Source organism: Brassica oleracea, chromosome C1 (assembly GCF_000695525.1).
Source record: "Brassica oleracea var. oleracea cultivar TO1000 chromosome C1, BOL, whole genome shotgun sequence".
In the NCBI taxonomy this organism is placed as follows: domain Eukaryota; kingdom Viridiplantae; phylum Streptophyta; class Magnoliopsida; order Brassicales; family Brassicaceae; genus Brassica; species Brassica oleracea.
In genome coordinates this window covers 15413613-15427489 of record NC_027748.1, presented here as the reverse complement: position 1 = coordinate 15427489, position 13877 = coordinate 15413613, and the positions used below count along the sequence as shown (strand labels likewise).

Below are 13877 nucleotides of genomic sequence, written 5' to 3'. Positions count from 1 at the left end.
AAATTTTAATGGTTCAGATCTTTATCAATCAACCAAATTCAGTGTAGGTTCTTTTAAGTTTCGAGTTTTACCTTTAGAAACTTATGGAGTGTAGATTTAGACCACCAAAGAGAGAAGAAGGCCGAGAGCTGATTGTTCTTCAAGTCGGGTCGCGGACGGGCTGCTTACTTGGTCGGATCACGAACAGGGAAGAAGGAGAACGTCTGGTTTACTTGATCACGTCTAGAAAGAGCTAATGTAGCAGAGTGTGACGGCGCGTCAGTGATCGGATCGACAAGCGGTTTGCAGCGTCTGATTCGTCTCGGCGAGAGCTTCAATTTGATATATTGCTCGTCGTCTGGGTCCTCACGGTTTGGGAAAACGATCTCTTTGAAGTTCCGCTAATATGATATCAAGAAGTCTAAATTTTCAAGAAATCAAACAATGTTCCGTAAATCTCCGCCAATAATTTCATAATTGTTATAAAAGATAATTGTTATAAAAGAGATGCTTTATTATTACTCATGACCAGAGTTCTATATTTATACAAGTATTAGACCGTCTTATTTAGACCGTCATAAGAGAAAAGAAAATCATATTCCTAATAGGAATAAGAAATAGTATTTATCCTAAATATATATAGAAAAAGATAAACATCAAGTATAGATAAATGTAAACTCTCATTCGCCTAAGTCATTAGCGAATGGGCTGGATGGATAGCTGATGGGCCGGACGGTTTGGGCCTGATATGGGTCGATCACCACTTGGTTTATAACAGTTTTCTAATTTTTTAAAATTAAACTATTAGTATGTTTGGAGATAAAATTTTAAAAATAGAAAGACATTAATTTATTTGTTGTTTTGAAATTTTATATGCAACTTTTGTTAATGCAAGAAACAAGAGCTTGATATATATTTTAAGTGAGTAGCAAATAATTTTGTCCATAATTATATGCATATTATCTAATTTTGAGCAATAAGCATCATTAATATAAATATTTTGAATAAAATGAGAGAAGTAAACTAGGAATATAGGATTAAATATTTTTATGTTTGTTTATCTTCGGATATCCATTCGGGTTCAGATATTACCCGTTTGGATTCAATTATTACTCGAACTGGTGAAATAAGTAATTTATTTTTTGTTCTAGAATTAGATGATTTTTAGACCGAGCTGGTGAATAGACAGACATTTATATTTTGAGTCTGCACTTATATATATTCTATAATAGCTTGATATATTAGATTTGAACACTAATCTGTTAATATAGTTTGCCGGTGATTTTTTTCAAAATTTGTATTCTTAGATATGTATCTGGAGGGAAACTAATTTTTACATATGTTCATTTTTTTTAAAAAAATGACATTTATTTAATTCACCAAATTGATAGAAGAAGTTAAAAAAAAAAAAAACTTAACTCATATCAATAAAACAAAGACGAGAATGAAAGCACAATTTTATAGAGGTAGAAAATGAACTCACTTATGCAGAGTCAATAGTAAACAAATCGAGAGCATAAAATCTAATCCCTTTTCGTCATTATACAATCGATGTTGCCTATTTGGTTTTGGTGATTTGTGTCAGCCGCAAAACTTAACTTTCTTTTGTACATACAATAACGATGATATATTTAAAAGACAAACATTTGTATTCGTCATTTTATAATCGATAATGATTTGCAAAATATTAAAACTATTTAATAAATAAAGATTTTTTAAAAATCTGCCCATGCGCGGGTTATCATGCAGTAATCATAATTTAAAGAAATGAGCTAAGCATAAATTTAGTTGGTCCTTCCGTTTCGATGTGGATACGATTTGCAATTATGATTTGCGATCAATAATTATGTATTGTAGAATTTTAGGACTAGTTGCATGTCTTGATTCTATAAAGAATTTTACAAATAATGTCTCGTTAAATTTATTGGCGATGCATAAATTTTTAATTTTAAGTGTAAATCATTTGGACTAGCGCAATAAGCTGTGGTTTGTGTTGCAACAGTCGAATATGAAATAATCATTGCATGACCCTAGATTAATCAAATATGAAATAATCATAGCATCACACCAAGATAAGTCAAACAAGTGTGGCTGGAAAATTAATTTTTGAAGCTCTAAGAAAGTAAAGGGTAGTTCAGGGTTTCGGTTCATCAAGAAACTGTAGTTATGATACATTGGGCCGTAAAGTAAAGGCCCATTATAAGTATGGGAAAAAAAAAGAGGGGACTCACCTGACGATTCTCACCGGAGAGAAGTCTAGCTAGATCTCTCCTCTCTCTTCTCTTATTCTACATCGAAGTTTGGTTCGTCGCCGGCGGAAGGTCAAAATCCTCTTCACCAACGTTACAATGCCGGTAATTCTGGTTCTCAGATATCTAATTTCCGCTTTATTTTCTCCTTTTCGTTTCCCACACCACTTTTTTTTGTTGGTGATTCGGACTTGTGTTCTCGCAGTTTAAGACGGTGATGGAAGTGGAGCCACCGAGTCTGATACGTTACTTGATCGGATCGGCGGTGATGATGATCGGCGTGGTATTACCCGTTGGTTACATGATGTTCCGCAATAAGCGCGTCCCCTCCTCGTCCTCTTACTCTAAACAGACGTAGGTCTGCTTTTTCTTTCACTCTCTGTGATCTGCGAAACACTAGCTTATAGTCGCGATTCGAACCAGTTGATGATTTCTGAACAAGAATGATCAAAATTGCAGCTTTGTAACACATTTCATTTTGTCAAACATACCATCATTTAGTTTGCCCTTATTGTGAAAATCTAAAGAGTTTAGTAAGTCAGTGAAATGAATTATTATTTGGGAATGTGATGTTGTATAGATGTAAATGATTTGCTTGTTTCCAGCGAGAGAGATGTTCGTGCCCTTTTTAAATAAAAAAAAATGTTAGCCATTTCAATGCGTTGTATGGTTGATAGATTATCAAAAATAATTATAGTTGCTCCTCTTCGTTCTAGGCTATAAAAAAAAGAAGGTGTGATCCTTTTGCTAGTCAAGTCACTCTCAGGGTTTAATCATCCTCAACGATTGGTAGTAATATAATCTTATATGTTTACATTTCAGAAACAAAGTTTTGATATAGAGAGAGACAGAGACTGCGGTTGAGTTCAACTAGATTGAGAAGGATGATGCCTTATCAACTGATATGGACGATTGTGAGATTATGGGGAATTCTTATTTTTACATGGTTGTAAGAGACTCTTAGATATGAGATTCATGAACCAAGAAATGTGAGATTCTTATTTTTTACTCCGTTAATGTTCTTGTTTGTTTCTTTGTTAGCTATTCCAAAGTCTATTATGTAACACAGCGTCTTCTATTTGGTAGAAACATAATATAGAATTGAGTTTCGTTCATTGTGTCTTCCTTGCGCTTTTTAATTTGGTTTTCTATTTCAAAAAAAAAATACTAAATGTTGTAGATATAGGTTTCAATAGGTAAATGATATGGGTTTTAATGAGTAGCCATAATATAGAATTGAGTTTCGTTCATTGTCTCTTCCTTGCGCTTTTTAATTTGGTTTTCTATTTAAAAAAAAAAAACTAAATGTTGTAGATATGGGTTTCAATAGGTAAATGATTAGGTAAATGATACGGGTTTTAATGAGTAGCCTCAAGTAAAGACGAGCATTAAACACTTTTTAAGGAATAGATTTGTGATTTGGTCAGCTCATGTTTGAGCATAATATGCAAAACTTGTAATGAGGTACATAATGACATGTACTCATTCCTCTTTCCACCTTCCCAATGCTTGTCCAACACGGACTCTATCTCCTTGTTTGACACAGAATCTGTAATCTGATGAACTGCTTGAACCGTCAGGTGAGTTTGCGGTTGGTGCTTGGAAAACAAGCACCACGGTTGATCCCATGTTGAATACACCTACCTGCAACAACCATATTTACCAAAGACATTAATAAAAGAATCTTGTTACATTTCCTTAGACTCGAATTGGTATCTGTTATCTTATGAAACCACATACCTCCTTTCCTTTCTCAAGCTTTACGCCATGACCTTGTGGATCATACACCCGCTCCTCTGGTGGCTCTGTAGGAAACAGCTTCTTCTTGGGCTTGTTTGTTCTTAGTTCAGGTTCGATGAATAGCTGTGACAGCAAACGTCAGCAATGTCTTTGGCTCAGGTAGTTAGGATATGTAACTATCATCAAACTTACCTGAATGGATCCAATGTTGGTCGCACCAACAGCAGCAAGTGCCATAAAACCTTGTTTCCATACCCCCTCAAGCACAACCTGTTCTCAATTAGATTAACAGCTGATGATCAATGACTGTAGATAAAAGAAAACCCTACACATATATTTGGAAGGTTTACAAAGAAATAAAATAATTACCCTTTCATTTTCAACATAGAGATTTTTTATCGTTCTTGTAGCACGCTCGTTCACTGGAAACAACCGCCCTGGAAAAAATGATTGTTTTTAGAGAGATAACAATAGCTACAAAGGTCTAATCACAGACGGCTATCTTGTATAGACTTGAATGAGAGATTAGAGAGCAACCAAACCTGCAAAGTGTCTACGAACCAATGCATTCCAGTCGGCGGGAGAGTGTATCCGATGATAGTCTCCTGGTTTTAGGTATATCACACAATAATAGAGCCCCTTCATGGGACTGGCTGAGATGCTCTCCCGTAACTTTGGAGATGCCAAAGAGACTCTCAACCAAGACTTGTCACCTTTATCTCCAACAGCTTCTTCCTCCGACTCATCCTTACCTTGAGGTACCATAGGAAGCAGAGAGTTTGTTCCGAGAAGAGCCGGCACTGAGTAAGAATGTCCTTTGACTTGCTCGATCATCCCTCTACTTTCTTTTAGCTCACCAAACCTCAGAACGGTGCCATCCACAGGACTAACCTGATTTTTCTTGAAATCTTAGTAAGCAGTTCTAAGAGAGAGAGGCTGCATAAAAGAAAGTAACAACGTTCTTGTTACCAGTTACCAGACAACGAGGATCGGTGTCGATAGGCCTGCAACCTTCTTTCAAGCTGCGAACAAAGAAATCCCGTAGTGAAGCATACTCTTCAAGAGGCAAAGCTGCTTCTTCAAGATCTGTAAAAAATCACATTGTGAATCACTTCATCTGCATAAAATCATCAAAACCAGCATCAGAGGTACAAAAGAACAAAGTGATGATCATACTTGAATGAAAAGCTCGAGACCAGGCTTTATAAACAAAGGGCCGCATCCAGACCGGAATTTCCTGAGAGGAAAAGGACAGAACAAGTTAAAACCATGATCATTTATAACCTGAAGTAGTACAACAAATACGAAACTCACCACGCTCGTCAAAGAACCCCACGCTCTTGAGATGGATCGCAGAGGCAGAATCCCAAGGAAGGAGGCCTAGAATAAGGAGAAGGTCAACAACTTTGAAACTTAATAGTCATTCAAATCTGAAGAGAGCAACAAAAAAGGTTATTACTTTAACATCTTGGTGGAACTCAAGTTCGATTCCCCTTTCCCGTTTCTCTTCAATCTGTTCATCAACCATTCATCAAAAACCAATGCTAAGAAGAAATCTAAAGAGAGAACCAAACCAATTGTCTTACTACCTTCTTGTCTTCATAGAGACGGCGACCATGAAGAGCTCCAAGCATAAGGATAGTAGCCACCGTTGCTCCGGGCAAGAGAAACGCATTGCCTGCAATGACACATTTTTGAGTTTTCTCTATGTTAAAATCTGACGAAGGTAACAATAATCAAAGCTCAAGACATGACACAAGATTATCCTCTAGCTTTCTGAGAAAGGCATAACCTTTACAAGTGTTGTTTTCTTAAAAAAAGCAAAATAAACGATTCTCAATTGAACTCAAGAGCGCATATTATTAAGTGAATTACCGTTTGAATCGCCGGTCCCACCTCCTCCGCTTCCACCGCCAGTAGAGCTGAAGGTTCGACGATTGGAACGGATATTGTTGATGAAAGAGCTCAAGTTTCGGCGAGAACTCTGGTGGAAGCGGCGGACATATGAATAGCGACCAAACAAAAAAACATTCTGAGGAAATCGAGGTTTCATGGCGTTTTCTTGAAGTTGCAGAGAAACCGCTCTAGCTCTGCTGGGCTTTAGTTTTAGGGTAAACAAAGACCGTTGTTCTAGATGACAGCTGAAACGACGACGCTTTTCCCGAGCTTGCGAAACAAGTTAATCTTAATTGGGCCTATAATAAAAAATTATATGGGCTTACTTAATCCCATTTTTTAAAACGTCAATCGTGTTGTAATCTAATTACCAAAATGTCCTCGTTGGCGCTATGAATTTTCGAAGTTGATTAGGAACCACCGCAGAACACGAATCCGTCGCATTATCGAGATCGTGTGTGTTATCCCGTGAGCTATCCGCCTCACGATCTCGGCTCATAACCGTAGAAAACTTTTTCTTTTCGTCAGAATCGGTGCTCCCTCAGGTATGCATCAATTTTCACCCAGTCTTGGTAGATCTAGGAATATTGGGGTATCGATATTGATTTTTGATCATTTCTATAAAATTATAATTCGTAGGGTTCAAAATCGAGCGGTGGTGTTAAATGGAAGATGGAGAGAATGATGGGAAGAGACTAGTGTTTGTGACTGTGGGAACAACGAGTTTCGATGCCCTCGTGAAAGCAGTGGTCAGTCAAAATGTTAAAGAGGAGTTGCACAAGAGAGGATATACTCATCTTCTCATTCAGATGGGTCGAGGAATCTACTCTCCACCCAAGGTGGTTACTTGTCTTTGCTTTTTGACTGTGTTTAGAGGAATCGCATCGCATCTGATGTATCCCTCGTTACTCTCTTGTTTAACTTCTGATTCAGTGTGATGGAGCGGATGGATCGCTAGCAGTGGATTACTTCACCTTCTCCTCGAGTATCGCTGATTATATTCGATCAGCATCACTTGTTATTAGTCACGCTGGTTAGTTACAGCAACCATTTACAGAGTGACCCGTTTTAGCATTGTGATCGAAACTCTCAAATAATGTATAGGATCTGGAAGCATATTCGAGACGCTGAAGCTAGGGAAACCATTGATTGTTGTAGTCAACGAGGATCTCATGGACAATCATCAGTGTGAATTAGCTGAAGAGCTTGAAGAGAGGAAGCATTTGTACTGCGCTCGCCCTCACACGCTTCATCAGACCTTGACGAAGATGGAGTTGGACTCCCTGGTTCGGTACACTCCAGGTGATGGAACACCTGTTGCCCGCATTATCGACAGGTTCCTCGGATTCCCTGATGATTAAACGGATGCATTTAGAAACAAGTGTTCTGAGAACAGTTTCAACTAATTATGTACTAAACCGGTGGTCTTCACATTGGACTTTGTTTCGTAGATTCATATCTTTGTAATAGCAAAAGCTTTTTCTTTCTGATGTTTGAGATGATTATAGTTTCATATTCTACAATACTCACCTTTTTTGCAGACTGTAACTCGATTTATCAAAAAGATCATATTGGTCTGGTTATCTGTAACCTAACCGTATCTGAACCGAAAAATGTCAATCCTTATCCGAACTGATCTGATCATTTAGTATGCTGTTTCCGGTTTGAGTATTAACCAAATTAGATCCGAATTCGAACAAAAAATTTTAGAACTTTGAAAACCATATTTGAAAATGTAAATTAATATACCATCTCCAAACCCACTTCATTTTTTGCTTTTTGCTTTATTTTGAAATTAGTTTTGCTCTAATTCTACTTCATTTTTTTGTTTCAAAATGAAGCAATGAACGGTGTTGTTTCAAATTGAAGATCTACTGTACATATTTCATTTTTTTAAAATAAACTTTTTCATTGTAAATTGGTCTTTAACTTTTATTTATTCTTATATTTTGCCAAAATAAACTATATGCTTTAATATAATCCAATTAATTTTGAAATTTCGATTACTATTTTAATCTAATCAGATGTTTATATTAAAAAACATATAAAAATTTGTTTAAAACTTTTAACTCGATTTAAAAGAATCAAAGATAAATAAGCTCATTTCTTATTCTACATACTTTTGTTAATCAATTGTAGAAAAAAGTTATATATGGTGTTTTTTTATGCAAATTATGATGTTTTGTGTTTGTTTATTCATGTTATGTAATAAATTCATTATATGAGAATATGAAATTTATATTAAATAAAGATTATGTTGGAATATTGTTAAAACAAAATAGTTAGGTAAAATAAGTAAATATAAAAAATATAAGGTGTCTATTGATAATTAATGATAAAGTGGAGATGAAATATACTTAGAATATTTATTTTATAAGAAAGAAACAAAGCAAACCATTGCACTAAATGTTGTTTTATTGTAAACTTTTGAAGATAAAAATGAAGTCAACTGAAATGTTCTTACTTTATATCCAAAATGAATATATAAATAATTATAATTTTTGACATTATTTTGAATTAAGTAATTTTAAATATTCAGTTCATGTGTCTTTTGGATTGATCACACTAATAGAACAAACATTTAGTCAAGCAAATGTCTCTTAAAACCATAAAACGAACGCAATTGTATAGGCTCCAAAATTTTGCAAAAACAAGAGTCATCATGCGAAAGATAAAAGAGCAGCAACATAGAAACTAGAAGAAGTTGATGATAATAGTGAAAGCAGCAAAAAGCAATTAACGGTAACGGCGAAGGGAGAGAGAGTTGTTCTTCTTCCATGTAGCTCTGCGAGAGGGACGGTTCTTGTGGTTGTTGTGACCTTTTCCACGCAGTCCTCTGTTCTTCTTTCCCTCCGACGTAAGTCCTCTGAGCTCACGGTGTTTGTGCACCGGGTTGCAGATCCAGTTGATTCTCGGGTCATTACGCACAGCATTGTGTGCCGGGTCGACCAAGATGATCTCGTAGTACTTGTAGGTCGAATCCTAGTTCAAGAACTTGGCAAGTTAATATCTATACCAAGAATCGCAAAGTTATGGAAGAGAGTGAGAGAAGTGGTGTAATATACCTCGTTGAGCCAGTAGGAGTTGACGACTCTGAGGCCGCCCAATTTCCTTCCAGCACGCTCCTCAGCAACAGAACGCTTGCTCCTCTGGAACTTGAGTTGGGTTACTCCCTGGTTAGTGGGCTTACCGTAGACAATACCCTTTGGCACTGGCCTCTTGCGTCCACCACGTCTCACACGGACACGGTACACCACAAAGCCCTGACATACATACACATCACAACTAGTCAAGTAACTTCCCTTTTGAGTCTAAACAAGAACTGTTTTACGTACCAGAACAAGAGCTCCATTTTCGGATAAATATAAATTCAGCAAGTTAATAAGTATTATAAGACTGCCTATTGCTCATGTAGTCGGTCAAGGGAATAGAAGAAATGTAAGATTCAAGAAACCACATAACTAGCAATGCTTCTAAATCTCTCTACTAACAAAGCAAAACACACACCAAAACAAGTAACTTACGCTAGATTATAAGCAGATAACACAGCCATAACAACCAATTCTCAGTATCTACACTCTCATTTTACCAATAAAATATATGACAGGAGAACTAAGATCTAAGGTTAATCATGATTAGGACAAGTACAAGACACCTGCTTGGCCTTGTAACCCAAACGACGAGCCTTGTCGGGACGAGTAGGCCTGACGAGACGGACAATGGAAGGTTGCTGTCTGTACTCCCAGCACCTCACCCTCTGCACGAACCTCATGACATCGGACTGCTTCTTCCTCCATAGCTCAGACACATACTTGTACGCACCTACATGTTTCAATAAAAATCATTAATCATTTCGCAATAACAGATACATATCAAAGAGAGAGAGAGAGGCTAAATCGATCTAAGAAACGAGAAGAATGGATCTAAGAAACGAGAGATGAGAGTGAACGTTTTACCCATTTTCGAAGTTTCGCACAGCACCGGCGCAAGGAAGGGGTTTGTCTCTAATTTAAAGTAAAGGGCTAGGGTTTTTGATCCAACGGAGCTACTATATTAAGAGAAACTGGGCCTAGCTCTTTAAATAAAAGACCCATTAATAATGGGCTTCAAATTTCATTTAAATCACTACATGTTGAACCAATAAAGAAGTCAACTACGTCTCTGTATAAATAATAGCTAACCATTTGTTCATACTGTTGTTTTTCGGCATGATAGTTCTTCTGCCTGATTCGGATACTGCGTGGACAAGTATTACACTTCGTTTTTACGAATAAATTCTACAGATACTTTTTCACATATATGGACAAGCTTTTGAGCTGCGTGACTATTATTAGCGTTTGGAGATTAAACAAAAGATTCATTCTAGAATGCCCTTTTTCAAAAACCAAAACAAAAACAAAAGATTCATTCAAATTATGACACTAAGCATAAAAACATTGTAGCAGAACCCAAACACATCCTGCCCAATCAAACTGAAATTAATCCGATCCATCGAAAGAAATCTAACTAATCCTAAATCGATCTTGACCCGAATAGTTCGACGGTTTAATCATATCGAATCCTAAATTGGGATGATGTCCATATTAATGGTTATACGAAGCAATGTGTGAAAATATAAACCTTTTTTTCCATCTGAAGAATTCCATTGATAACATAGAAAGATACATGGTGAAACACTAAATCCGGCATAACACATACCGATCTCCAGAACCAAATCCCAACAGTTGGAAACTTAAGCTCAAAAGGATAGGACACGAGCAGCTAAACAACACAAATAAACCATGACTACACCTTGCTAAGAGAATCCAAGAAACAAGCTAACAAGAGATAATAGAACAAGAACTTAATTGACTACGACTAGCCGGTCTTCTTACTACAAACAGAGAGCAAGAGAGCACGCACCGCAGAGGACTTCAAGAAGAATAGCAGCACCCTCATTTGAACCACTCGTTCACGATGACTACACACAAACCACTTTGAGAAACCAAAATAACACCCAAAGAGAAGCAACAACGGATACAAATTAAACCCCCTACTCAACATACCCTTCATCTTGACACTTCAAAGCCTTAACTTCTTTATAGTGCTTCAACACACAAAAGCCACAAAGGATAAACAAATACCAAAGTGCGACCAGGAAAATAACCTTATTCAAGGGATAGAGAAGGACCCTTAGCAACAGGGAGATGGAGAGGTGTCCTGAGACCAGCTTCTCCTCGACCACAATACCAACCAACTGCTCATCCCACGCCACTGCTGCTGCTTCACCGTAGCTGAATCAAAGATTAACTAAGAAAAACTCTACACTCCAAGCACAATTAATCAGATTCAAACGCAGGCAAGAGGACCAAAACAGAAACTGAACGAAGAGGGACATAAGGCTAAAACCCAGCAGAATCCACCATGATAAATCAACGACGAACTCCAACCCGCCAGTTCAGAACCACCAGAATGACGATTCACGAACTCTTCAACCCGGAACCTCTCCTTTGTTCAGATTCGAAGCTACCCAGAAAACTGAGCACACAAACTACAATAGAAGAAGAAAACACTCGGACTGGACCGACGGTGACGCTAACGGAGCCGTCACGCGCCAGCCAGAGGAGGAGCAAAGTCGGCGGCTGTAAGTTGAGGCAGATGAGGTCGAGAGAATATTAGGTTTTTTGGATTGCTTTTAACATAGAAAGTTTCATTGGTATATGAATAATGTGTAAAGGTTTTAGGGCATCTCCAACAAGCCCCCTCGTTTTTAATAGAGTTCATCCTAAAAATAATAGGATGAAGGGATGGTTCTCCAACAATCACCCTCAAATTTATTTTTTAGGAAAATAAGCAATTTACACTTTAGTCCTTAATATTATTAAATAATTAACAATAAGTATTAAACTTTCAAAAAACAATAAAACATACTATTTAAAACATATTAATAAAATATTTTTGAGAAAATATAATAATAAATAGTCAAATATAATTATAAATAGTATAAAAGGTGTTAATAAAATAATTTTAGTCAAAATAATTTAAAAATATATAACGATAGGTACTAAAATATGATATATTAAAAGTTATACATGCTATTGTTAAACATATATAACTGTAGTGACTAAAATAAAAAGTAAATAGTATTTTAAGGGAGCGAATAGTGCATCTTCAAGTTTGAGGAGATAATAGATTGTTGGAGTGCAAAACCCTTTAAAAACTGAAGACATAAGGACATGTTGGAGATGCTCTTAAGTCAACTCACTTAATTAGTTTTAATTAAAAGTCCATAACAAATATGAATTTAACAAAAAAAAAAAAATTTTGAGATTATTTGTGAAATAACCAAAATAAAAAGGGTAATTAGTTTTTTAGTGAGAGGTTAGAGAGAGAGAGAGGAATAAGAATGAGGAGAGAGATGGTTGTTTTGGTTAGATAGTGAATTTATGATTTTTTTATGTATATATGGACAAATTCCATTCTTTTTTTTGGTCAAAAGCAAAAATCCTTTTTAAGAAAAGAAAAACTTTTAGTTAAAGGGGTTTGCTCTCTTGTCGATAGATTGAGCACATAATAATCTCTCAGAGTCGGAGATTTACTCCATATACCCCATGCCCCCTTAAATGAATTCTCAATGCCCTCTCTCTATTCTTCCTACCCTTTTATCCTTGCACTCCCCAAACTAGTCTTTCATTTATTTTTCCAATTAAATAAACCAACCATAATTCAACTACCTACATGGCCCACAAAACAACCATAACCAATCAGATTTCTCCTGACCCACATGTCTTATTCTTCATCGTACAACCTCTCTTCCTCTCATCCTCCATAAGCGATTTTTGAAGCTCAAAACCAGGGAATTCAGGTTCGTTTTCGATGAATTTTTTTTGTGATATTACATTCAAATATCGTGTATATGATGGGTAACGTTAAAAAAGTAAGATTCATTGAAAATTTGAGAGACTAAAAACGATTTCAAAAACTGTGTTTAGGGCTTTTGGGACTTTTTAACGTCCATTTTTGATGAATTTTTTACTGAAATGTTATTAAAACAAGTGTATATCTCGGCTAGTGTAAAAAAAAAAGAAGATCCAATGAAAATTATGAGAAATTAAAAAAGATTTTGAAAACTGTGTTTATAGATTTTGGGTATATTTTATGTGTGTTTTGATGATTTTCTGTGTGTAATTTCATTTGAGATGAATTATACATCATGGGTAATGTAAAATCCTAACAATATCGTCTTAAAAGCGGATTAGTTAGACAATGATAAGTTCTGGGTATTACTGGTATAACTAGTTTTACTGAAGCAAAAACGTTTTACTGGAAATACTAGGATTACTAAATTGATATTTCTTACTAGAAAGCATCTTAATAATGATAATTTTAATGATATTCTATTTTATTTCAGGAAAATGCAAAATCCGCATTGCGCAATTATATGTTTTGATTATGGAGGATATTATATGAAGGATGAGGCTCAAATAAAATGGATCTCAGGAGATGGTGAAGGAGAAGATGAAATTCACACGATTGTGTTGAGGAAATCAATGGAGGAGATCACTTACTCTGGTTTGGTTGAGCGTATTTGCAGAAAGATAAAGGTAGATGAAGCTAAGGTGCAAGTGAAGATTAGTTACTTTCCAATGGTATTGTATTCGTACAAGCCATCATACATCTGGAATGATGAAGACGTTTTTTGTTATCTACTGCAAGTAAATCACGAGATGTGTAGAAATGTTCTACATGTGGAGATCATCAATGAAGAAGTGCAACTTTCAGAAGAGGATGATGAAACTGACGGCTATGTCGGTATATCTGATAGAGAGGCTATAGAGGCTGGTGATGAAGATGGGACTGAGAATGATGAAACTGATGTCTATGTCGGTATATCTGATAAAGAGACTACAGAAGCTGGTGATGAAGATGGTAATGGTGGTGTGCTCACTTTTCACAAAGACATTGAGATGCATGATGGTGTTAATCAGAGACGGGATGATGGTATGGATTTGGTTATAGGTCAAGAATTTATAA

The 13877-nt window shown here is 36.1% G+C and overlaps 4 protein-coding genes across 5 annotated transcripts; 2 read left to right on the top strand and 2 right to left on the bottom strand.

Annotated features, from left to right (window-relative positions):
• The first annotated feature begins 2218 nt into the window (after window positions 1-2218).
• Window positions 2219-3341, top strand: LOC106308818. 2 transcript variants are annotated; one of them, XM_013745938.1, is made up of 3 exons: window positions 2219-2333; window positions 2434-2582; window positions 3051-3341. In XM_013745938.1, the coding sequence occupies exons 1-3, from the start codon at window positions 2328-2330 to the stop codon at window positions 3067-3069; spliced, it is 174 nt and encodes a 57-aa protein (XP_013601392.1). In that variant the 5' UTR covers window positions 2219-2327; the 3' UTR covers window positions 3070-3341. The 2 variants fall into 2 exon arrangements, with proteins under 2 accessions (XP_013601392.1, XP_013601397.1); XM_013745943.1 differs by having other exon boundaries at window positions 2434-2586; window positions 3051-3306.
• A 209-nt stretch (window positions 3342-3550) lies between these two features.
• Window positions 3551-6083, bottom strand: LOC106308792 (phosphatidylserine decarboxylase proenzyme 1, mitochondrial). The gene is made up of 11 exons (XM_013745915.1): window positions 5844-6083; window positions 5558-5646; window positions 5428-5481; window positions 5283-5348; window positions 5145-5205; window positions 4945-5054; window positions 4511-4859; window positions 4338-4405; window positions 4161-4238; window positions 3969-4091; window positions 3551-3872 (listed from the first exon to the last, which is right to left on the bottom strand). Exons 1-11 carry the CDS (start codon window positions 6019-6021, stop codon window positions 3711-3713), a joined length of 1338 nt encoding a protein of 445 aa, XP_013601369.1. The 5' UTR covers window positions 6022-6083; the 3' UTR covers window positions 3551-3710.
• Window positions 6084-6241: 158 nt separating this feature from the next.
• On the top strand, window positions 6242-7352 carry LOC106308811 (UDP-N-acetylglucosamine transferase subunit ALG13 homolog). Its single transcript, XM_013745932.1, has 4 exons — window positions 6242-6409; window positions 6504-6703; window positions 6798-6897; window positions 6969-7352. Exons 2-4 carry the CDS (start codon window positions 6530-6532, stop codon window positions 7223-7225), a joined length of 531 nt encoding a protein of 176 aa, XP_013601386.1. The 5' UTR covers window positions 6242-6409; window positions 6504-6529; the 3' UTR covers window positions 7226-7352.
• Window positions 7353-8447: 1095 nt separating this feature from the next.
• Window positions 8448-10070, bottom strand: LOC106308801 (60S ribosomal protein L15-1). Its single transcript, XM_013745923.1, has 4 exons — window positions 9821-10070; window positions 9520-9686; window positions 8930-9127; window positions 8448-8846 (listed from the first exon to the last, which is right to left on the bottom strand). Exons 1-4 carry the CDS (start codon window positions 9822-9824, stop codon window positions 8601-8603), a joined length of 615 nt encoding a protein of 204 aa, XP_013601377.1. The 5' UTR covers window positions 9825-10070; the 3' UTR covers window positions 8448-8600.
• Window positions 10071-13877: the final 3807 nt, after the last annotated feature.